The 25,498-nt window shown below is 44.7% G+C and overlaps 1 protein-coding gene across 1 annotated transcript; it reads left to right on the top strand.

Annotated features, from left to right (window-relative positions):
• The first annotated feature begins 962 nt into the window (after positions 1-962).
• On the top strand, positions 963-22,719 carry LOC122934935 (zinc finger protein OZF-like). Its single transcript, XM_044290612.1, has 2 exons — positions 963-1,020; positions 19,210-22,719. Exon 2 carries the CDS (start codon positions 19,242-19,244, stop codon positions 20,697-20,699), a length of 1,458 nt encoding a protein of 485 aa, XP_044146547.1. The 5' UTR covers positions 963-1,020; positions 19,210-19,241; the 3' UTR covers positions 20,700-22,719.
• The last annotated feature ends 2,779 nt before the right edge of the window (positions 22,720-25,498 follow it).

Raw genomic sequence — 25,498 nt, forward strand, 5'->3', positions numbered from 1 at the left:
ATCGGGGGCGCTCTCGTCCCTCTATAGGGGTTCAGTCCTGATATTGGGGGGCGCTCTCGTCCCTCTATGGGGGTTCAGCCCTGATATCCGGGGCGCTCTCCTCCCTCTATAGGGGTTCAGTCCTGATACATGGGGGTGCTCTCGTCCCTCTATGGGGGTCACACTTTCCAGGGATTTTTCTGTTTCTTTTCCATTATAAGCAGAAAACTGAAGCGTCAGAAATTCATCCGGAAACTGTAAAATATCATTTGAATCTGTGGCTCATAAACTGCTGCCGGACGTTTAGAGGGCATTGTATTCAGTCTGTGTGTTATCTCCTATAGGTTCTGACTCCAGGAGGAGAAGTCCCCCCGAGAGATGTCCCCGTCCTCTGTATTCCCAGGACTGTCCAGAGGAGAAGCTCCCCGAGAACCATCAGGTAGATGGAGCTGAAGTCTCCCCAGAATCTGACCAGAAAGAGACTGAACCAAAGACCATTTCACATTTCTCTTCTTTAGGATGAAAATCTGATGGATATTAAGGTCGAGGTTAAAGATGAAGAAGAAGAGGAGACGGATTTATGGGGCGATCAGCAGGGTAAGGAGGGGGCTGTCATGGGTCACCTGGATACTACTCCCATCATCTCATCATCTCATGTAATAATTTCTCCTGTCCCTGTGTGTTTCCTATAGATGGACTCATAGAAGGAAATCCCCCCGAGAGATGTCCCCGTCCTCTGTATTCCCAGGACTGTCCAGAGGAGAAGCTCCCAGAGAACCATCAGGTAGATGGAGCTGAGCCCTATACACATCTATATAGGGGGGTCCTGCAGTCATAGAGGGGTCATAGATGGTGGGGGTCTCTTATGTGGATCTGTTAGATTTCCCACCTGTCTGCTGTATTGTCCTGAATTGTTACAGATGACAAATCAGGGGGAAGATCTGACTGATATTAAAGTGGAGGATGAAGAAGAGCGGATGATGGGCGATCCCCCGTGTAAGAGTGAGGTGGAGGAGGACATTCCAGTCCATGTGACCACAGGTATGGAATCATGAATGGAGGAAGGGAATTGGGAGGTTTCTTCAGGTGAGGCTCCACCTTAGAGCTGCAGTTATAATAAATGTAGTAATATGTATACAGTACAGACCAAAAGTTTGGACACACCTTCTCATTCAAAGAGTTTTCTTTATTTTCATGACAATGACAATTGTAGATTCACACTGAAGGCATCAAAACTATGAATTATCACATGTGGAATTATATACATAACAAAAAAGTGTGAAACAACTGAAAATATGTCATATTCTAGGTTCTTCAAAGTAGCCACCTTTTGCTTTGATTACTGCTTTGCACACTCTTGGCATTCTCTTGATGAGCTTCAAGAGGTAGTCACCTGAAATGGTCTTCCAACAGTCTTGGAGGAGTTCCCAGAGATGCTTAGCACTTGTCGGCCCTTTTGCCTTCACTCTGTGGTCCAGCTCACCCCAAACCATCTCGATTGGGTTCAGGTCCGGTGACTGTGGAGGCCAGGTCATCTGGCGCAGCACCCCATCACTCTCCTTCATGGTCAAATAGCCCTTACACAGCCTGGAGGTGTGTTTGGGGTCATTGTCCTGTTGAAAAATAAATGATGGTCCAACTAAACGCAAACCGGATGGAATAGCATGCCGCTGCAAGATGCTGTGGTAGCCATGCTGGTTCAGTATGCCTTCAATTCTGAATAAATCCCCAACAGTGTCACCAGCAAAGCACCCCCACACCATCACGCCTCCTCCTCCATGCTTCACGGGGGGAACCAGGCATGTAGAGTCCATCCGTTCACCTTTTCTGCGTCGCACAAAGACACGGTGGTTGGAACCAAAGATCTCAAATTTGGACTCATCAGACCAAAGCACAGATTTCCACTGGTCTAATGTCCATTCCTTGTGTTCTTTAGCCCAAACAAGTCTCTCCTGCTTGTTGCCTGTCCTTAGCAGTGGTTTCCTAGCAGATCTTCTACCATGAAGGCCTGATTCACACAGTCTCCTCCTAACAGTTGTTCTAGAGATGTGTCTGCTGCTAGAACTCTGGGTGGCATTGACCTGGTCTCTAATCTGAGCTGCTGTTAACCTGCGATTTCTGAGGCTGGTGACTCGGATGGACTTCTCCTCCACAGCAGAGGTGACTCTTGGTCTTCCTTTCCTGGGGCGGTCCGCATGTGAGCCAGTTTCTTTGTAGCGCTTGATGGTTTTTGTGACTGCACTTGGGGACACTTTCAAAGTTTTCCCAATTTTTCGGACTGACTGACCTTCATTTCTTACAGTAATGATGGCCACTTGTTTTTCTTTACTTAGCTGCTTTTTTCTTGCCATAATACAAATTCTAACAGTCTATTCAGTAGGACTATCAGCTGTGTACCCACCTGACTTCTCCACAACGCAACTGATGGTCCCAACCCCATTTATAAGGCAAGAAATCCCACTTATTACACCTGACAGGGCACACCTGTGAAGTGAAGACCATTTCAGGTGACTACCTCCTGAAGCTCATCAAGAGAATGCCAAGAGTGTGCAAAGCAGTAATCAAAGCAAAAGGTGGCTACTGTGAAGAACCTAGAATATGACATATTTTCAGTTGTTTCACACTTGTTTGTTATGTATATAATTCCACATGTGATAATTCATAGTTTTGATGCCTTCAGTGCGAATCTACAATTGTCATAGTCATGGAAATAAAGAAAACTCTTTGAATGAGAAGGTGTGTCCAAACTTTTGGTCTGTACTGTGTATATATATAGGCGGCTCTCTGCGCTGTACAATAATCAAAGTCCTTTATTTTCTCCAAGGCTCGGGGAAAGACAGTTCACACACAGTGTACAAAATGGCAAGGTCGTTTCACGCAGCACGCGCTTTTTTAGGCCACTGACCACTGAAGATTATTTCATGGCCCCATCCCCTCCAGCCTCTTCGTCCTCTCTGCCCTTTGCTGAAATGTGTCTCAGGAAAGCTGGGTGTCTGTAACGTTTCAGGGATATCACACAGAGGGGGATGTGTAGCTGACAGCAGTATTGCAGCCATACATCATTCAGTGAACGGGGGTGGCTTTGAGTAGTGGTTTGTGGATGTGTGACGCTGTAGTGGAGAAGAGTTTGATGGCTGCCCAGCAGAGCTGTGTGCGGATACGAATATACGATGATGGGCTTAACACATTAAGGGCCCAGGATTCTCCACCCGTGTGCGGTGCCTCGATCAGCGGCAGAGATCCGGCTGTCAGTAACATGCCGGTGGATTAACCCCTCATATGCTGCAGTCAGCACTGACCGCGACATATAGGAGATTTGCGCTCCTTCATCGAGTCCCCGCGCTGCTGTGGTAGAGACTCGATGGTTGCCATGGCAGCCTCATGCCATTCCAGGTACGGAGGCTGGGTCTCCTAGGCAACTCTTAGCTTCTTACAGTGTAAGACACTAACAGTTCAGTACAGCACAATACAGTATTGTGATGCATTGAAACAGGGATCAGACCCTGTAATGTTGAAGTCCCAGAGTGGGACAAATAATAAAGTGAAAAAAAAAAAATTTGTTTCCGACATAAATCAAGGTCGCGGCCTACTACCTGACCGAAGCCCAAACCTCAATTGCCGGCGGTATCCTGCAGGTTCGTCAAAGCCCGAACATCCTTGACCCGGAAATACATCCTCTGGAGCTAGGACCTGTCCCGATCTGGGGAATCCGTCGGTGGAGAAAGCCGAAACGGGAGCTTAGAGGTGGGCCACGAGTGGAAGCGAGGTGAGGGGGCCCAGACGGCGTGGTAGGCGCCCACAGCCGCCGACATACTGCATAGGCAGACAGCTAAGGGGAGACTAGAGCGCACGAAGTGCAGAAGATCGAATCCGGTCGCAACCATCACCCCCACCACTGTAATAACGCTCAGTGGTTACAGCATCGGAGGCCCCAGTGCACACCAGATAACAACGCTAATGAAACAGAACGGCCATACTTCCTGCACAGAGTTCTCTCACGGATACTCTCCCTCCACCATACAAACCTCTGGGAGAAAAACTCTTGAAGGCTCCAGCCTATGCTATCAGCCCGTAGACCTCCTATTCACATCACTGGATATTTAAAGGGCCAGTGACCCAGAGGAGTGTGGCTGAACAGCCGGGGGTTATGGCCATATAATGGAAGGCACATATAGCAACAAAAGCACAGCAAAATATCCTTTCTCGCAGAATACTTTTTTATAATATAAAGGGGAAAATGATGATGGGAAAGACAAAAAGAGTCCTCCCCAAGCTCGGAAATAAACGAGAGCAATACTTTGAAAAGGACCGGGGAAGAGATAACACTGATACGCATGATATGACCTCTCACCGAGGCTCACAAAGACGCTCCTCAGCGGTGCAGAGTCTCCAGTCTCCTTTCACAGAAGCAATCCGAACCCTCACTGCCTTCAACACCAGAAGACATCAGGTCTCTACAAGAAGAGACACAGAGAGGGCAACAAGGAGAACAAGTGGGAAGAAACAACCACGCACCCTCATACTGTCATGCCCTGCTCTGACTATGTGCGGAGGTCGGCCAGATTAGCAGCACATGTTTAGTGTTTTGTTTTGGAGTCGTGTTAGATCCGCCTCCCTTCAGGTGCACTGTGTGGGGTCATTGGTTTAAATTGCACTCAATCCCAGTGTTCCTTGCGGGTTATAGAATTCAGTCTGGCTTTGGAAGCAAGGAGAGAAGGATTGTCTGTTCTGGCTCAGATAAGATAAGTTTGGTTTCTGTTTTTTGTGGTTTGCTGTCTAGGCTGTTTTGTGTGACGTCTGTCCCCTCCAGGTTCTGAGGGAGCAGGCTGCCCTATTCCCCTTTCACCATCTCAGGGATTCTAGGGTATTTTCAGCCCAGGCACAAGGACACATTATTCCCATCTTAAGGGTCTGAATGTGGGCTTAGCAGTATAGGGAGAGCTGTTAGGGATTTGCTAGGAGGTGACCTTACCACAGCTTCTCGCCTAGAAACTTGTTGCTTGGTTTATCAGGGTATCTGAGATCCTGTCCGCCGAGACATTATAACCTGCCAATACTTTGACTGTCATTGCTCAGCGGTTTTGTGATGGCGTCAATTGATGCGCTGGTTTACCGCATGCAGGGATTATCCCTAGAGGTTGCGGATCTGCGTAATTCGGTCACTCTGTGTCAGAATGCTCTGGCATCAGGTGCAGGTCAAATTTGTGGGGAGCCTAAAGTGGCTCTTCCTGATAGATTTGCAGGGGGTACGGATGACTTTATCCGTTTTAGAGAGTCATGCAAATTGTCATGCAATTTTCGACTGCGTCCATCGTCGTCAGGTGATGTAAGTCAGAGGATAGGTATAATCATTTCTCTGCTTAAAGGGGACGCGCAATCCTGGGCCTTTTCTCTGCCGCCCGGTTCTCGGGCCCTCCGGTCGGTGGAAGAATTTTTTTAAGGCCCTGGGATTAATCTACGATGACCCAGATCGGGTCTCGATGGCGGAATCGAAATTACGTAATTTATTACAGGGTGAACATACTGCAGAGGCTTACTGTGTTGAGTTTAGGAGATGGGCTACCGAGTCAGAGTGGAATGATCCTGCGTTACGTAGTCAGTTTTGTCGGGTTATCTGAGAGATTGAAAGATGGAGAATGCAATGTCTTTAGCAGTACGGTTAGATAGACGTATTAGAGAGAGGTGTAGGGCTCCCTCCGCGCAAGGGATCCCTTCTGTGAGTGGTTTCGTCTCTACTGCTTCCCAGGGTGATGTTACAGGTAACTCTGGGGTAGGGGAGGAACCCATGAAGCTGGGTCAGGTTTCTTTCCGTTCTGATAGTAGAGACTTCAGGAAATTACATAAACTATGTTACTACTGTGGGAAAAGTGGTCATTTTATTTTTGCTTGTCCTTTTGTTAAACCGCATGTTGATGAGAAAAAGAAAAAAAAACTTTTCTGACTCTTGGTAGTGTGAATGGTGTGGTGGAGCAGGCAGGTATGCAAGCTCCCTGTAATACCCGTTTTCTCCTTCCAGCTATGGTGGCGCTAGACTCAAGAGATTTTTTTTGTTGAAGTATTCCTTGACTGTGGTGCTGGGGTAAACCTTATTGACTTTCTTTTTCTTCAAAATCTAGGACTAAGTACTTGCACTTTAGAAAGAGAGATTCCAGTTTTTGCAATTGATTCTTTCCCTCTTTCTCAAAGAAGTCTCACTCATATTGCTCATGGTATTCACTTAAGGGTGGGTGAGTCACATGCTGAGATTATGTCTTGTTTTGTCATGAAGGACTTGCCAGCTCCTATAGTTTTGGGGTTGCCATGGTTGACTAAACATAACCCAATTATAGATTGGCAAGCGAGACAGATCATTGGTTGGAGTGAGTTTTGTTCGGATAATTGTCTGGGCACATCTATCTCTGGTGTGTCCACTACGGCTTTACCTCATTTTCTCTCAGATTTTGCAGATATCTTTTCGGAGGGTGGGGCTCAGGAATTGCTCCCTCATCGTGACTATGATTCTTCAGTTAATCTCATCCCAGGGGCTAAGTTGCCAATGTCTCGGCTTTACAACCTTTCTCAACCCGAAAGAGAGGTCATGCGAAAGTATATCGCCGAGAGTTTGGCAAAAGGTCATGTTAGGCCATTTAAGTCTCCGGTGGCAGTAGGTTTGTTCTTTGTAAAAAAAGAAGGATGGATCGCTGAGACCTTGTTTGGATTTCCGGGAATTGAACGGTATTACGGTCCGGGATCCATATCCCCTTCCTTTGATCTCCGACCTTTTTGATCAGATTGTTGGAGTCAAGGTGTTCTCCAAGTTGGATTTGAGAGGGGCCTACAATCTGATCAGAATCAAGGAAGGGGATGAGTGGAAAACGGCCTTCAATACGCACAAGGGTCATTTTGAGAATCTGGTGATGCCTTTTGGGTTGACGAACGCGCCAGCGGTGTTTCAGCGATTCGTCAATGACATTTTCCCATCATTTGGTGGGGAGGTTCGTGGTGGTTTACTTGGATGACATTTTAATTTACTCTCCTGATCTGATGACCCATCAGGATCATGTGAGACAGGTTTTGACGATCCTTTGGGAGAATAAATTATATGCCAAATTGGAGAAATGTGTGTTTTCGGTGCAGGAGCTTCCGTTTTTGGGATATCTGCTTTCTGACTCTGGTTTTCGTATGGACCCCGAAAAGGTCCGGGCGGTTCTGAAATGGGACCGACTGGAGAATCGGAAAGCTTTGATGCGGTTTTTGGGGTTTACTAATTATTATAGAAAATTTATTTTGAACTATTCTACCATTGTAAGACCTCTCACGGATATGACTAAGAAGGGCGCCGACGTCTCTGTCTGGTCGGATGAGGCATTGCAGGCCTTTTCGGCTATTAAGGAGTGTTTTGCGTCTGCTCCCATTCTGGTGCAGCCCGATGTGTCTCAGCCATTCGTGGTGGAGGTTGATGCATCAGAAGTGGGGGTTGGAGCGGTGCTGTCGCAGGGTTCATCTCCTGGCAAATGGGTCCCGTGTGCTTTTTTTCTCCAAGAAGCTCTCGGTCGCCGAGAAGAATTATGATGTAGTAGAGTTCCTGGCCATCAAGTTGGCCTTTGAGGAATGGCGTCACTGGTTGGAGGGGGCGTCTCACCCCGTTACAGTATATACAGATCATAAGAATTTGGCTTACCTGCAATCTGCCAAGCGTCTGAACCCTAGACAGGCCAGATGGTCACTGTTTTTTACCAGGTTCAATTTTGTGGTTACCTTTCGCCCGGGGGTTAAAGGGAACCTGTCACCGGGATTTTGTGTATAGAGCTGAGGACATGGATTGCTAGATGGCCGCTAGCACATCCGCAATACCCAGTCCCCTTAGCTCTGTGTGCTTTTATTGTGTAAAAAAATGGATTTGATACATATGCAAATTAACCTGAGATGAGTCCTGTACGTGAGATGAGTCAGGGACAGGACTCATCTCAGGTTAATTTGCATATGTATCAAATCGTTTTTTTTACACAATAAAAGCACACAGAGCTATGGGGACTGGGTATTGTGGATGTGCTAGCCGCCATCTAGCAACCCATGTCCTCAGCTCTATACACAAAATCCTGGTGACAGGTTCCCTTTAAGAACCTCAAGGCAGATGCCTTGTCTCGCAGCTTTCCTGGGGGAGGTGATTCAGAGGATCCTGCTCCGATTTTGGCTGATGGGGTGGTGGTCTCCGCTCCGTACCCCGAATTGGAGATGGAGGTGTTGGGAGCCCAGGAGGGGGCTCCTGGTTCTTGTCCCCCAGGGAGGTTGTTTGTTCCTGAAGGTCTGCGATACAAGGTATTCAAGGAACTTCACGATACTGCCCTTGCTGGACATCCTGGGGGTAAGTCCACCTGTGACCTGGTGTCCCGGAGGTTCTGGTGGCCAGGGTTACGTAAGAGCATTGAGGATTACGTTGCAGCTTGTGAAACCTGTGCTCGGTCAAAGGTTGCTCATACTCGACCCGCTGGTTCACTTCTTCCTTTGTCTATTCCGTCTCGTCCTTGGACGCACTTGTCTATGGACTTTATTACGAATCTGCCAAGTTCCTCCAGGAGAACAGTAATTTTAGTGGCAGTTGACCGTTTTAGTAAAATGGTTTATATCATTAACTAGTCTGCCTAATGCCAAGACTCTTGCGCAGATTTTTGTTGATAATATTGTGAAATTGCATGGCATTCCTTTGGATGTGGTCTCTGATAGGGGCACGCAGTTTGTCTCCAGGTTTTGGAGGGCGTTCTGCTCTCGGCTTGGCATTCAACTTTCGTTCTCTTCGGCTTTTCATCTGCAGTCGAATGGACAGACAGAGCGTACTAATCAAAACCTGGAGACCTACTTGAGGTGCTTTGTGGCTGAGAATCAGGAGGACTGGTCCTCATTCTTGTCCCTAGCAGAATTTGCTTTGAATAACCGTACGCAGGAGTCCACGGGTAAGTCACCATTTTTTGGCGCATACGGTTTTCATCCTCAGTTTGGTACCTTTTCTGGGACTAGTTCCTCTGGGATGCCAGAGGAGGAGAGATTTTCCTCTGCCTTGTATTCTATCTGGCGGAGGATCCAAGTGAATTTGGAGAAGAGATATAGGCGAATGGCTGACAAGAGACGTGTGACTGGTCCGGACCTGTGTGTGGGTGATCTGGTGTGGTTGTTTACTAAAAATATTAAACTGAGAGTGCGATCTTGGAAACTGGGTCCAAGATTTATTGGTCCGTACAAAATATCTGCGGTGATCAATCCAGTAGAGTTTCGGCTGGATCTTCCGCAGACTTGGAGGATCCATGACAGGTCTTTACTGAATAAATACGTGAAACCAGTGGAACCATCGCCATTGCCCCCTCCTCCTCCTGTTCTGGTCGATAGAAATTTAGAGTTCGAGATCTCCAGGGTTCTCGACTCTAGAGTTCTTCGGGGTTCCCTTCAGTACCTGGTACACTGGAGGGGATACGGCCCTGAGGAGAGGATGTGGGTTCCGGCGCTGGATGTCAGTGCCAGCCGACTGGTGAGGGCTTTTCACAGATCCCACCAGGATAAGGTTGGTCCGGGGTGTCCGGAGGTCACCCGTAGAAGAGGGGGGGGTACTGTCATGCCCTGCTCTGACTATGTGCGGAGGTCGGCCAGATTAGCAGCACGTGTTTAGTTTTTTGTTTTGTTTTGGAGTCGTGTTAGATCCGCCTCCCTTCAGGTGCACTGGGTGGGGTCATTGGTTTAAATTGCACTCAATCCCAGTGTTCCGTGCGGGTTATAGAATTCAGTCTGGCTTTGGAAGCAAGGAGAGAAGGATTGTCTGTTCCGGCTCAGATAAGATAAGTTTGGTTTCTGTTTTTTTGTGGTTTGCTGTCTAGGCTGTTTTGTGTGACGTCTGTCCCCTCCAGGTTCTGAGGGAGCAGGCTGCCTATTCCCCTTTCACCATCTCAGGGATTCTAGGGTATTTGCAGCCCAGGCACGAGGACACATTATTCCCATCTTAAGGGTCTGAATGTGGGCTTAGCAGTATAGGGAGAGCTGTTAGGGATTTGCTAGGAGGTGACCTTACCACAGCTTCTCGCCTAGAAACTTGTTGCTTGGTTTATCGGTGTATCTGAGATCCTGTCCGCCGTGACACATTCAGCCCGCAGAGCCGGAGGCTGAGAATGGGAGACAAGACCCAAGCTGCTGTTCCTATAAATATACATCTCAAATATCAGAACCATTTTTGGACTTTCCTACAACAGACAAACCAGCATCAGAAGATCCCCTTAAACAAATGCTAGTAGCTTAGAAAACATCCTTGCAGACTAATATGGCACAACTTCTGGCTCCACTGTCAGCCTCCATACAAGGCCTAGAAGACAGGGTAGAGCATATAGAATGCAAAATGGAAGTGTACGCACATAACGATATGGCGGACAAAGTGGAAATGTTAAAAGCCAAAATAGCAGACATGGAGGACCGATCGCGCCGTAACAACATGAAGTTCCGAGGCGAACCTGAATCGGTGCCTAATAACGAGCTGCAACCTTATCTCCATAAGTTGTTTACAACTCTTGTACTAAAGATTACACCGCACGATATGATAATCAACAGAGCGCACAGAATGACGAAACTGCAATTCCTAGACAAGGAAGTCCCCCGAGACACGCTGGCAAGAGTCCATTTTATTCATATTAAAGAAGTCTTAATGGCGGCAGCACGAAAGCATCTACCACATCCTTTCCATTCGGTGAAACTATTTATCGACCTATCTGCAGCTACACTCTATGATCCCCATTACCGCAGCATTACACAACCATAATATTGCCTACAGATGGGGCTACCCATTGAAAATACTCATATCTGCAGAAGGGACAACACATGTAGTAAAGTCCTATGAGGAGGGGAAGAAACTTCTTCAAGAATGGAAGATCTACATGGAACCATAGAAGGAAAAGGGATGCACTACCCATCCACATCTGCGCAGGGAACACGGTCCCTCAAGACAAGACACACAAAAGATGACTCTAATTATGCTGTCACTTTGCCGGAGCGCATTGAACGGTGACACTTCTGGTATCTATATGGAACTTTTCGCTCCAAGTTACAGTAAGCGGCATTATGCCGAATGGAAAGGCTCTCTAGTGCATGTGACAAATAGCAGTATTATTCCTGTGAGTTAGATGGAGATTAAATTACTGTCACTTAATGCTAAGGGATTAAATATCCCTCAGAATAGGGCTCATGTTTGGAGGGAGGCGATATCGGCACAGGCAGATGTCTTCAGCGCTCACCGAATAAAACATCGCCTTTATCCAACCATAATGCACGCACACAACACTAAGAAAACAAAAGGTGTTTTTATTGGCTTTTCTGTAATTCCCCAATCACTAGACCTGGAGGGGGGATTCATGATCTCGGTGTGCTGTATTAATAATATAATCTACTCCCTGGTAAACATATATGCTCCCAACACGCACCAGATGGCATTTCTGCGACCAGTAATGAAGAGAGTAAATACTATGAAAAAAGGTTAACGGATTATATGCGGGGATTTTAATTCTGTAGTAGACCCGACAATTGACACTACCGACACCAACCGCAGAACAGAGAAAGGCATGTCCTCACTGCTGCACGCACAGGGATTGTTTGACGTGTGGAGATCCCAACATAGCTTAGAAAGGGATTATGCTTGCTTCTCTCCCCCACACACATCCTATTCACGCATCGACATGTTTTTGGTAGATCGCACCACACTATTTCATTCAGCGACCACCACGATAGGCCTCATACAATGGTCGGACCATGCACCAATAACATTGTCAATAAGGGAACAATCCCAAACACAAAGAGCTCCGGTATGGAGGAATAATACCGTTATAATGAGCCATAAGAAATACTCCCAAGAAATAACAGAGGCCTTGGAAGAATACTTCAAGATCAATACTGATTGTCACAGATCCATATATTGTATGGCAGGCGCATAAAGCATGCATAAGAGGGATAATGATAAAAATAGGCCATCAGGAGAAAAAACTATAGAGGATGTCCTAACCAATCTGACATCCTTAGAGCAGACTAACAAACAACAACCAACAAGAGCGCGTCCAGCGGAAATAGCATTAGAAAGAGAAAAGCTGAGGAATCGCTGAGAATTATGAGAAAGCCTTATCTCGCACAAAAGCTAGATACTATATACAAGGAAATAAAACCATGCAAACCAAAACTTGAATTCCTCATATATTACACCCACACACCCAAGGGAAGCTAACAGACCCCAGAGACATAGTGGACCAATTTACAATATACTACAAAACACTTTATAAATTAAAGGACCAAATCCCATTACCAGACTCCTATTCTACAATGGTACACGATTTTTTGATAAATGCGAATTTGCCTTCTCTTTCTGATACCCAATTAGCAAAGCTTAATGACCCCATCACAGAGAAAGAGACAGTGATTAAGTCTCTGCCGATAGGAAAATCCCCAGGTCCAGATGGCCTAACCTGAGAATATGATAAACAATTTATTACAATACTGTTGCCTCATTTAACCTCCATATATCAAAGAGCGGCCAAAGGAATACCCTTCCCAACTGAGATGCAAACGGCACTCATAATAACACTCCCAAAGCCCAGCAAACCAGATAATGTCCCACAAAACTTCACACCAATATCTCTGCTTAAAGCAGAAATAAAAATATTCTCCAAACTGATTGCGAACCGACTAGCACCCATATTGCCCTTACTCATCAAGGTGCATCAAACAGGCTTTGTTAAAGGACGCCAAGCTGCAGACAACACTAGAAGACTATTGAATATCTTGAATTACGCAGAGGTGCGGAATATCCAACTCCTCGCCATAACTTTAGATGCCGAAAAGGCTCAGGTGGTCATATGCATTCTCAGTGTTGGCTGCAGTTGGTTTCCAAGGCCAAATAAGACTCTCCATTTCAAGCCTGTATACAAATCTGTCTACTCAAGTCCATACAAATGGAGTCATATCCCAAAGATGTAATATAACGAACGGATCACGTCAGGGATGCCCCTTATCCCATTGATCTTTATTCTTGCCCTGGAGCCTTTGGCGCAGCATATCAGAAACACCACAACAATAGAAGGAATAACTATTATATTAACCCTAACACACCCGAGACAATCCATACATAACGCTATAGAGATTATCTCACACTTTGGCAATTTGTCATATTATAAGATTAATGAAATCAAGTCTCAAGCCCCAAATAAGCACCGATGAGTTCCAAACCCTTAAGACTGCGTATAAGTTGGATTGGCAGGACTCCAGCATCACCTACCTGGGAGTTCAACTCGCGACCCCATGTTCACTACTATACAAGGAAAACGACTTACCCTTACTACATACCCTAGAAGCGGACCTTAAGGGATTTGCATCAAAGGAGATGTCGTGGGTAGGTAGAACAGTCTCCTTTCAAATGATGACTCTTCCCAAAATGATCTATATATTTCGCTCATTGCCCATTCAGATCCTGAACACATTCTTTAATAAAGCACAATATCTCAAATACGTATATTTGGAACAAGGAGTCACCCAGAATAGCACACACTATACTGACCAAATGATTCGATCAGCTTTTATGATTCCGAACTTAAGAATACGGCATTTTCTGAATCAGATTTTACTACAAGCTGAACCTAGACCTAATTAATATGTTCGGGACACCCACATTATCCACCAAGCCCACTAGATTGATATATAATCTATTAGGGGATTAGAACACATTTATCAAAATACCCTCAATAATTGCTTGGGAAAATGACTTAAGCCAAGACTTTACAGGAGCGGGTCAAAGCTTTGACATATCTGTCTACCACATTTAATGTGCAGCGCACTGAGTCGGGGGTGAAAACAATGCTTCGTTGGTATTTTACGCTCTATAGATTAAGTAAATTATACCTAGACACGCCATCGTGTTGCTGGAGGAATTGTGGCCAGACGGGCACCCTAATTCATGTTCTGTGGTGTATGGTGCAGATTTTCACATTAGTATCTGACATCCGCGCAGGGGAAGTGAGACCAACACCGGCCTTGGCATAACTTTTTATAAACATTCACCAATTTGCACTCATCGGTCACATTCTATTAAGTTGGTGATCACTCGTCACTGGAAACAAGCAAACCCTCCGAATACAGAGGAGGTATGTGGAACCCTAAATATGACGTGTCGATACGAGAATAGTAGGATGATTAATAAGAGGAAAATAGAGAGCACATGGGAACCTTGGAAGAAACATCAGCGGTATCAACCTTAAAGCCCAGTATTGCGTACACAGATATACGCTAACACACAAACACTGAGAGCCAGTTGTAGTTGTTAGTTTTTATTGTTATTTTTTTGTTTGTTTGTTTATTTGTCACTATTCTAATTATCATCCGAATATATTTTGAAAGCTATTGTGATTAGCCGGGTTGTGCGCCATGTTTGGCAGCTTCCATTGCGGATGTCGTGGTGCATAGACTCGGGCAGCATGTATACAGCTCTAAAAACTGGTCGTTCCCTTTGAAAACCTTGGAGGTCGACTCATATGCATAAACATAAAGTGATATATTAATGTGGCTGCGTCCACTGAAAATGTGTATAATTTATATGTTAATGAGAAAAACTTCAATAAAAAGATTGTAATTAAAAATAAGAAAAGTAGACATATTAGGTATCGCCGCATCCATATCGACCTGCTCTATAAAAATATCACATGACCTAACCCCTCAGATGAACACCGTAAAAAAAAAAAAAAAAAACTGTGCTAAAAAAGCAATTTTTTTTGTCACCTTACATCACTAAATGTGCAACAGGAAGCAATCAAAAAGGCGTATGCCCCCCAAAATAATACCAATCTGTCACCTCATCCCGCAAAAAATGAGCCCCTACCTAGGACAATTGCCTAAAAAATTGCAAAACTATAGCTCTCAGACTATGCAGACACTAAAATACATGATTTTTTTTTTGTTTCAAAATTGCTTTTATTGTGTTAAATGTAAAATAAAATCAAAAAAGTATACATATTAGGTATCGCCGCGTCCGTAACAACCTGCTCTATAACAATACCACATGACCTACCTCTCAGATGAACACCGTAATTTTTTTGAAAATAAAAACTGTGTCGCCCCCCCAAAAAATAACTATGGCTCTCAGACTATGAAGACACTAAAACATGTTTTTTTGTTTCAAATAAATAAAAAGTAGACTTATTAGGTATTGCTGCGTCCGTAACAACCTGCTCTATAAAAATACCACATGATCTAACCCCTGAGGTGGACACTATAAAAAAAATATTAAAAAGTGTCAAAATGCCATTTTTTGTCACCTTACATCACAAAAAGTGTAATACCAAGCGATCAAAAAGTCATACGCACCCTAAAATAGTACCAATGAAACCATCATCTCATACTGAAAAAAAATTAGCCCCTACATAAGACAGTTGCCCACAATTTAAAAAAACTACGTCTTTCAGAATATGGAGACACAGAAAATAATGCACTGTAATAATAGATGCAAGCATAACATATGGACTAAGTCTGCACTCTATTGATAAGATCTGAGACACTTGGTCAATACAGGTTTAGCGTAGGACCCGTCTGAACTGAGACCACCTTGTCGCTTGGTAGGTGGGCTTAGATGTGTTTTGATCAAAATGTATTGACCAAGTGTCTCTGATTTTATCAATAGCGTGAGGGCTTAGTCCATATGTTATGCTTGCATCTACTATTACAGTGCATTATTTTCTGTGATTGTATAAATGTAGCCATGTACATCCGCAACATTCATTATCATATCGTGCAGGATGTTTTATATTTTTTTTTTCTGTGATTTGTTTCAGAATATGGAGACACTAAAAAAAATCATTATTTAAAAAAAAAATGCTTTATTATGTAAAAGATACTATTTCTGAAGATGTTCAGGACTCTGTTGCCGTCTGTCCTACCTGTGCTAGGAACAAGTCTCCAAAACAGAAACCTGCTGGTCCCATGGCAGCATATCACCATGGACTTTATCACCGACCTGCCTTTTTCATTGGGCTGCACGGTAATCTGGGTGGTGGCTGAATGATTCTCGAAGAATGCACACTTTGTACCTCTGCCTGGTCTCCTGTCTGCCAGGCTACTGGCTAGGTTGTTCATAGAAGATGTTTTCTGGCTTCATGGATTGCCCTTGCACATTGTGTCAGATCTGGGAGTACAGTTTACCTTGAAGTCCTGCATTTCAGTGGTTAAGTTAAACATATTAATAGAATCCCAGTTGACTACCTGTGAAAATTCTCTTCTACATGTCACGATGATTTGGCAGGATTACTCCCCTGGGCAGTGTTCCTCCATTAAGACTCCTTTTTTCATAGTGTCTGGACCATCTCCTCTGGAGTTCTAGTAACTTTCAACAACTTCGCTCAGATCTGTCGAGAGACTAAAACTACTGTACTTCAGGCTTCAGCTCATATGAAGAAACTTCATATTTCTCCTGGAGATAAGTTCTAGCTGGAAGCCACCACTGCTCCGCTTACCCTGCCCAGAAGCCTTGGACACACTGTAATGAAATGAGCTATTATACCGATAGATAGATGGATAGATAGATTTCCCATAGCATGGTAAAGGGCAAGAGGGGCATTGTATGCAGCAGCCCCCTGTCAAATGACTAAGGAAGGGGGGGGGCCCGAGGGATACCAGCTAGACCCTTTAAAATGGCATGCTGGAGTTGATAAGGTGTCAGATGCCTGGAGATACATCTAAACGTAGGATTGAGTCATTGTCCCAGCGTACTCCCACCATGGACCATGGAAATTCCTTATTTTGTCCCTTTTATGTAACTGTCCTCTCCTATGTCCTTTGTTTTATCATCTTTGTAGCATTTTTACTTAGCACTGTACTTTTTCATGAATCTTAAAATTTAGTTGCTAATTGCTTAAAAATAAGTCGCTCCATGTTGCTCTGCATCCTTGAAGTGCTGCTCTGCTCACTACTGTAAATGGCAGGACGCAGTGCATTCTTGTGTGGGTTGCGTGGTTGTAACCAGGGCCTTCTGTCCGCCCGGCCGGCCCGGCTCCGCTCTATCCCTCCTCGCAGACTGGGGCCTGCTTACCAGCAAGGCCTCTCCTCCTCTGCCCGTACACTGCCTCCAATTCTTAAAGGGCCAGCGTTTACACTTATCTTCACCAGCCAGCTGGCAACCCTGGGGTACTTAAAGGATATGCCCCCATTGTCTTATAGGTGCAGGTCCCATCTCTGGGTCCCGCACCTATATCGAGAACGGAGGCCCGCAAGGTGGTGGCTGGAGGACTCCGGTCCGGCCACCACCAAGCCAGCTCCCCATAGCAGTGAATGGGAGTGTACCGCGCATGCGCGGCCCCCGCTCCCATTCATTTTTGTGGTACCGACTGAAATAGCCGAGCCAGCGCTCGGCTATTTTCGCCGGTCCCATAGAAAATGAATGGAGGACGGCTGCGCATGCGCAGTGCACCCTACTTCACTTGCGGGGCTCCGTTCTTGATATAGGTGCGGGTCCCAGCGGTGGGACCTGCACCTATAAGACAATAGGGGCATATCCTAGCGATATGCCCCCATTGTCCATCATGATGATGCAACCCCTTTAAGGCACCTTCCCCTTAGCTTGCTAAGTTCCTGTTCCGAGTGTTATCTCACTATTACATATTAAGTTTTTTTCATTTAATTACAGGCACACTTTTAAATAAAAAGAAAATCATGCTCACCTTTTCAGCTCCATTCTCTGTGCTTCCAGTCAAGTCCCAATCCCTCTGTTTACAGACTGCAGCGGTGACGTGCCGGTATTCGGCACCTGACCACTGAGGACAGTGATTGGCTGCAGCTGTCACATGTTATTTACCTGCACATCACCACTGCAGATTGTGAACAACCAGCAAGAGGAGGACCGGATCCATCGGCAGTGCAGACGACGGTGCAGGAGAAAGAGGTATCCAATCATTTTTTATTTTAATGCGTTCAGGGACATTGGGGGTTCTATGGAATAACGACATTTTATGAAATGCTCGCAGCTACCTCCTGAAACAATATTTATAATTACCTGCTCCATGCAATCTGTTCCTCTGCACTGCCTCCATTTTCCGCTCTGCGTAGTGTTCACATCCAGCATAGCATGTGCAGTGGCCAAGTTCGAGGTAGCCCCAACGCTATGCTGGGCCCCCGGACACCATTGAGGTGTCGGCATGTGTTGCTGCCCTCCGGAAGGGATGGTAAGGCGTGGTGCACCCCAATGGGAAATAAGTCCAGAGTGTCAGGGTCTGCAGTAACCAGGGTGCTTCTTTACTAATTTAGGTGCAAAACAATACAGGCAGTGCACTGAGCTGCTTCTCCATCTCCTACGTGGCAGAAGAAAGGTTTGATGTTGAGGAAAGGTCTGAGCTAGCTGTCCCTCTCTCAGAAGACTGGCATCCTGGTCAAGGGCCCACGATCTGTGGCTTCTTGGTCACAGGGTTGGTGTGCTATGGTCTTTGGCTCAGCGTCCCCATCTGGTCACTCAGCAATCTGGCAGAGTCTTCCCTCCAAGAACTGGTCCCTAACTGCAGAACACTAGGGGCTCTGACTGCTCTCCTTATATACTATTTCTAGCTAGACTGGAACCTTCTAATTGGAGGGGTGGAGTGGAGAAGCTCAGCACAAACAGATACAATGTAACACTTTCCGCCTGTCAGACTTACATTACAGCTTCAATGATACTCAATGACAAAAACAAGTTTCCAGACATCAAAACTGAGATAAACCAGACAGTCACAAGGTCAGGCTGTCTGGTTTTGGTGGTAAACAACATCTGTTTTTTCCTCCAAAACATGGTCTTTTTTAAACACTATGGCAGCTGTGGAAAATTAACAACTTTTTATTCAAAGTCCCAATAATCTGTCAGTATTCATTAACCCTTTCCACAGAGCCATGTAAATGCAGTATCTACATATCACAACATACATATAAAATGCGGTTACACAGTAGTAAACCGTATAAGTTAACCCTTTTAAGTGAAATGAAGTAGGAAGTTTATAACTTTGCAAAAGGGAAACAGGGAAATGTCCAAACGTCAAAGTACCCCCTGCTCCAGGGCACTACACATGGACATGGTCACATGCTCTGCTGCAGCCAATAACCTGGCTTCAGTGATAATATGGCCACAAGCAGCACTTCACCAATCATCAGCGTTTTCCAGCCTAATAGGAATATTATAAATTTATCTGCTTTATGGTTTGAACAACAAATCACAAAATCTGTTTGTCATCCTAACAGGAAATCCAAGTAAGAAGTCTGAGGGAACCTTCATGTTATCACTAGATCATAAAGTAGAAGATGAAGATATCATGCAGCGCTCTTCAGGAGGTTTTATTGCCTGTAATGAACATCCAGGACCTCACAGTACAGATCCATCATATAATCCTCCTAATCATGAGGAACCTTCTCCTGACCAATCACAGATTGTTATCACAAGTGCTGGGCAGAAAGGAGGTAAAGAGTTTTATTGTGGGGAATGTGGAAAGCAGTTTGCCTACAGCTCTGGTCTTTGTAGACACAGAAGAATTCACACAGGAAAGAAGCCATATTCATGTTCACTTTGTGAGAAATGTTTTCTAAGCAAATCAGATCTTGTTAGACATGAGAGAAGTCACATAGGAGAGAAACCATTTTCATGTTCTAAATGTGGGAAATGTTTCAAAGAAGAATCAAATCTCCTTACACATGAGAGAATTCACACAGGTGAAAAGCCGTTTTCATGTTCAGTATGTGGGAAATGCTTTACAGGTAAATCATATCTTAATCGTCATGTAAGAATTCACACAGGAGAGAAGCTGTATTCCTGTTCAGAATGTGGGAAATGTTTCACAGTGATATCAAATCTCCTTACACATCAGAGAAGTCACACAGGAGAGAAACCATATTCATGTTCAGAATGTGGGAAATGTTTCATAAATAAATCAAATTTAATTACACATCAGAGAAGTCACACAGGAGAGAAACCATATTTTTGTTCAGAATGTGGGAAATGTTTTACAAACAAATCAAATCTTAGTAAGCATGAGAGAATTCACACAGGAGAGAAGCCATATTCATGTTCAGTATGTGGGAAATGTTTTGCAAATAAACCAGACCTTTTTAAACACGAGAGAAGTCACACAGGAGAGAAGCCGTACTCATGTTCAGAATGTGGTAAGTGTTTTGCAAATAAACCAGATCTTGTTATACATGAGAGAGGTCACACAGGAGAGAAGCCGTATTCGTGCTTAGAATGTGGGAAATGTTTTACAAATAAATCATATCTAGTGAGACATGAGAGAATTCACACCGGAGAGAAGCTGTCTTCATGTTCAGTATGTGGTAAATGTTTTACAGTTAAATCAGATCTCATTAAACATGAGAGAATTCACACAGGAGAGAAGCCATATTCATGTTCAGTATGTGGGAAATGTTTTACAATTAAATCAAATCTTATTATACATGAGAGAATTCACACAGGAGAGAAGCCATATTCATGTTCACTATGTGGGAAATGCTTTACAAATAAATCAGATCTTATTATACATGAGCGAATTCACACAGGAGAGAAGCCGTATTCATGTTCAGTATGTGGGAAATGTTTTACAAATAAATCATATCTTGTTAAACACGAGACAATTCACTCAACAGAGAAGCCGTATTCCTGTTCACAATGTGGGAAATGTTTTACAAACAAACCATATCTTGTAAGACATGAGCGAAATCACACAGGAGAGCAGCAATGTTAATGCTTTAAACAATGTTTTATAAGAAAATCATTCTAACACTCATCAGAGAATTCACACAGAGAAGAAACCACATTTTTGTTAAGAATCGGGGCTGTGGAGCTGTTAAACCAAATCTCTGATCCCAACTCCGACTCCTTCATAAATGGCCAATAATTCAGTATGAACGTACTGTGGTAAAATCTGGCCTTTTCTCACTGGCTACTTAGAGCAGATACTGTATTTATGGGAATACAATTTTGAAATTCCTAACATTTTTGTAAATCCCTGTAAGTAAATATATAATAACTGGAGAATTCTGTTATAGACCTGATAATTGTAAGGAGTCTATGAATGTGCCCTCAGGTAGAGAAGCTGGATAGTCTGTGTAGCGGAGGCAGGCTGTGGCCACTTGTGAAAAGTTACTTATTCCTGGACAATTTCTTTAATGCTGTCCTCTTGTTCTGTCTAGCAGCTCTGAGATGACTGCAGGAATGCCCGGTACTTCCCGGTCTTCACTACTGAGCATGTGCAGCTATTTCAGGCCTTGGAGCAGCATTAGGATACTGAGTATAAAGGGGGGGGGGGGGGGAGAAGTGATTTTCCATCCACCCTAGAACACCCTGTGCTTATTTTATTCTTGATTAATAGGGGCCTTAGATTGATGAACATTTAAATATATTCATGATTTAACATTTCAAAATGTTCTTAATTCCTATAAAAGTTAAATCACACAATCAAGAACCGATATTTAAACTGAAGTCGGTACGTTTCTTCTGACTCCGACACCACCTAAAACTAGCTTCAACTATTCCGGGTTCGGGTTAGTTTGGGACATGCAATAAGCTTATTCACACACATTAAACAGCCAATACGGCCACTTTCACATGGCAGAGGATCTCAAAACCCAACCCAAATGGATCCGTTTTGATTTAACACATTAGGTTGCGTCCATTAGGATGCCGTTGTGTTAAATCAAAACGGAACAAACTGGATTTGTTACTAAATACTGGACATTGAAAGTCAATGCGTGATGGATCAGTTTTTAGGACCCTAAAAATACGGATCCGTCACCATTGACTTACATTGTTTGTTTTTAGTGACTGATCCGGTTTGTTCTGTTTCGATGACCTGACACAAAACCGCAGCTTGCAATCGGATCTCAAATCTGGATTATACTAGGGGGACTGGGCATGTGTTGTCTTTCCAGTCTTCCTCTGTGGTTTTTCAGGGTATAATAGCGGGTCTCCTCTGCAGATGTAGTGTATGTGTTATCTAAGGACTCACCACATGTTGTCTTTCCAGTGTTCCTCTGCAGTTTTCAGGGTATAAAAGCCGGTCTCATCTGCAGATGTAGTGTATGTGTTATCTAAGGACTCACCACATGTGGTATCTCTCCAGTCTTCCTCTGCAGTTTTTAGGGTATAATAGTGGGCCTCTTCTCCAGATGTAGTGTATATGTTATCTAGAATGAGGATTATACCAGGAGGACTCACCACATGTGTTGTCTTTTCAGTCTTCCTCTGCAGGTTTAGGGTACTATAGCTGATCTTCTCTACATATGTATTGTATGTTATCTGGAGCAAGGATTATACCCATTCATCAGTATATGACATCAGCTGTCCATGTCAATGTGTCCATCCTGAAGATGTCATGTTGGAGATCAGAGAATCCTCCACACAGCTCTGTGTGACTGCCTTGCATTTGTCGCTTCTCCCAACAACAGACACCCCTCATGTCGGTCCCGGTCTCTCACTATAGCATAGATATGTGTGTCTTGAACATTTTGGTATTTTAGTCTACATATATAGAAGACTACAAATATAGGGTTGACTTACTCATACAGGACTCCCATCCCCCACATCAGTTAATGTAGACGTTATGGCAGCAAATCGTGGAGTGCTCTTCGTCTCATTGAATATGCAATTTACTGTCCATAAATAAAGTGTCCATATGTGAATAGATACTTGGAGAAAATTGCAATAAATTCATGATTTTCTTAAATGTATGTGAACTGCAACTGAATATTAATAAACTACCCTAAATATAATGATGACGACATCTTGTGGTCTCCTCATCGACTTAACACAGTAGTATATATCTTGTTTACCTCAAAGTTGAAATCACATAAAGTCTATTGAGAATAGTGTTTGGTGGATGTCCTCAGGCAGGACAGCATGGGTTAAAGATGTTCTCCGCTGGACAGAGCAGAAGACATTAATCAGCAGTGATGAGGTTGCTAAGTAATAAAGACCCAATTAAGAATATGAGGGAAATTTCCTTCTCTTCAAGTCCAAGGCAGCACACAAGGTTTTATCCATCTATGCCTAAGGGGCAGAACATAGTAAAGCAGCATGTAAACAGTTAAACAGACCACCCCTATATAATCCCACCCACCCAGCAAAAAAAGTGTGAATGAACAATCTCCGTAACTGATGAAGAAATGTAATGGGAGGGAAAATGGGGCTGCCTCGGACTTGAGGAAAAGGGAATTTCAGGTAAGTAAATATCACTCTTCCTGTTCATCCTCAGCAGCACCCGGGAGTCATACAGGGGTCGGGAGAGAAGATATTGCCTTATTAAAGACCCTAGAGCTGAAGGCTGAGACATCCAGCCTATAATGGTCGATGAAGCAGATTGACAGATGTTCATGTAAAACTATAGAAAAGGCATATCAGTGGCACTACACCAGCCTATGTGCTATATGGAGTGAGTGCCGAGGAGTGGTGCCTTGCGGTGGTGCTCATCCTGTAGCAGCAATGCATGTGCAAAGTAATCTTCAAAGGAGAGAAACAAAAGCGAGCGTCACTCACCGATTTGTAGAAAAGGTATTCTTTAATCCAGAGCAGGAGGGGGGTGCATGGAGTGCAAACACAGCATCAAGCGACAGCCGTTTTGCGCGTATGTGCGCTTCTTCTGGCTTTCCACCATTGAAAGGGGTCGCAGCACCTATAAGTGTGCACAGGAAGCCGCATCATCGCAGTAATTACTTAGTCAACACCTGAGGTTCAAACGAACGACAGGGATTGTTAATCGAGGGCGGGACCCTTCACTGGTGTAACGTGCGTGTGCAAATACATCGCCAATACAAACAATATAAGTACGTAAAATACAATTAATACAAGAATGCTTCATTACTATAATACACTCATGTCTATTTTTTCCTTTAATCCCAGCGGACCCAATGCATCCGTGCGTAGGATCCACCTCGTTTCTCTTCTCAGAAGCTCCCTCTCCCTGTCACCACCTCTCTCAGTGCGGTTAACTATTTCAAGACCGGCAAAGGTTAATACGCTGGGATTTCCATTATGTGCCCTGTTCACATGATCTATTAACCGCGGGACCCCCTTCCCTGTTTTTAAGGAGTTCAGGTGTTCGCGGAATCTTTCAAATAAACAGCGGATGGTTTTACCAATGTAGAAGCGTCCGCATCTACATAAAATAATATAAACCACAGATTTGCTGCGGCAGGTAATACGTGGAAAGACTTTGTGTTCTATCCCTGCAACAGAGATCACTTGTAATTGGGAACTAAAGCTGCAGAAGGAGCAGCTTCTGCAACTCCTATCCCCCTTTGGTCTCTGTTCAGACAGCCATGTGGAGCGTTTTTTTCTGTAGTGACCGGTTACTACTTGATCACGTATTGTGGGACACTTTCTAAACGCTATCACTGGTTTTGTGTCTTTAAGTTGTTTTGGTGATTCATCCCTCACTAAAATATTCCAGTTTTTTCCTATGACCTGTTTTATTCTCTCTGCCATAGGACTGAATTTAAAGGAGAAAGCAAAAGGTGGGGGGGGGGGGGATTTTGTTGCAGTTGTGCCCTCCCTCAATTCGGTCTGGTGTACTCTTGACGCTTTGAGCATCGCTTCATTTAACAAATCTGAGGGATAACCTCTACGTCTCAGCCTCTCGCGCAAATCCAGCGCCTGTTTTTCATAGCTCGGTGGGGTAGTATTTATACGCGCAAGTCGTCTAAATTGGCCATAAGGCACCGATTTTTTTTTCACTGTATTTGGGTGATAACTAGAGAAGTGGAGGAGGGAGTTGGCGGCGGTCGGCTAACGAAATCCCTCCGTCACCAACTCCCCCCCCACCACAGACACCAACACATCCAGGAAGAGACGAGACAACACGCTCCACATTAACCGCGGGACCCCAACGGCAGCCGGAGTTTTATGGAGTAGGGACACGAGGCCCTGGAAGACGTACAGCGTCGGCGGGGTGAGAGTCTCCCCAGTGAGGAGCAGCGGTCGCAGATGCGAGTGGCCCTGCGAATACCCCTTCTGGGAGAGCAGCCCCTGGAAGAGTGGGTGACAGAACTCGATAGCCTGGTATGGAAGGAGCTTTGGCTAGACTACGCCTTCCAGGCACTCTGGTGGTACGTGATTCGGCATTCCTACTGGATGGCTGAGCACAACAGACCAGAGGGTGAGGATTATGATGGCCCTGGCCTTTTGTTTGAGGCCTTCGAAGAACCGGAGTTCGGAGATGCTGGAGAGTTCCGGTTCTGGGATATCCATGACTACAGGGAGGCTATGCATGATTGGGCTACAGCGAGAGAGGTGAGACAAGACCTAGCATCTCTAGTGACAATGGAGTGGGAGCTGGAGCAGGATTACCAATACTTCTTCAGCTCAATTCGGCCTCAATATACACTGCCAAAGAGCTGGCTGTCAGTCCCAGACCTACAACCCTACAGCTGGGAAGACCCAACGGAAGTATCCCCTGCTTCAATACCAGCTGCGGAGGTAGGGGACCTCATAGATTTGTCCTGGGGGGAACCCCATATGGCAGGTGGAGATAGGACAGAGATCTCTCCA

Source organism: Bufo gargarizans, chromosome 4 (assembly GCF_014858855.1).
Source record: "Bufo gargarizans isolate SCDJY-AF-19 chromosome 4, ASM1485885v1, whole genome shotgun sequence".
NCBI classification, from domain to species: Eukaryota; Metazoa; Chordata; class Amphibia; order Anura; family Bufonidae; genus Bufo; species Bufo gargarizans.

What these genes read in the sequence shown, in the direction of transcription:
- LOC122934935 (XM_044290612.1), top strand. Translation starts at nt 19,242, where the DNA reads ATGTTATCACTAGATCATAAAGTAGAAGATGAAGATATCATGCAGCGC.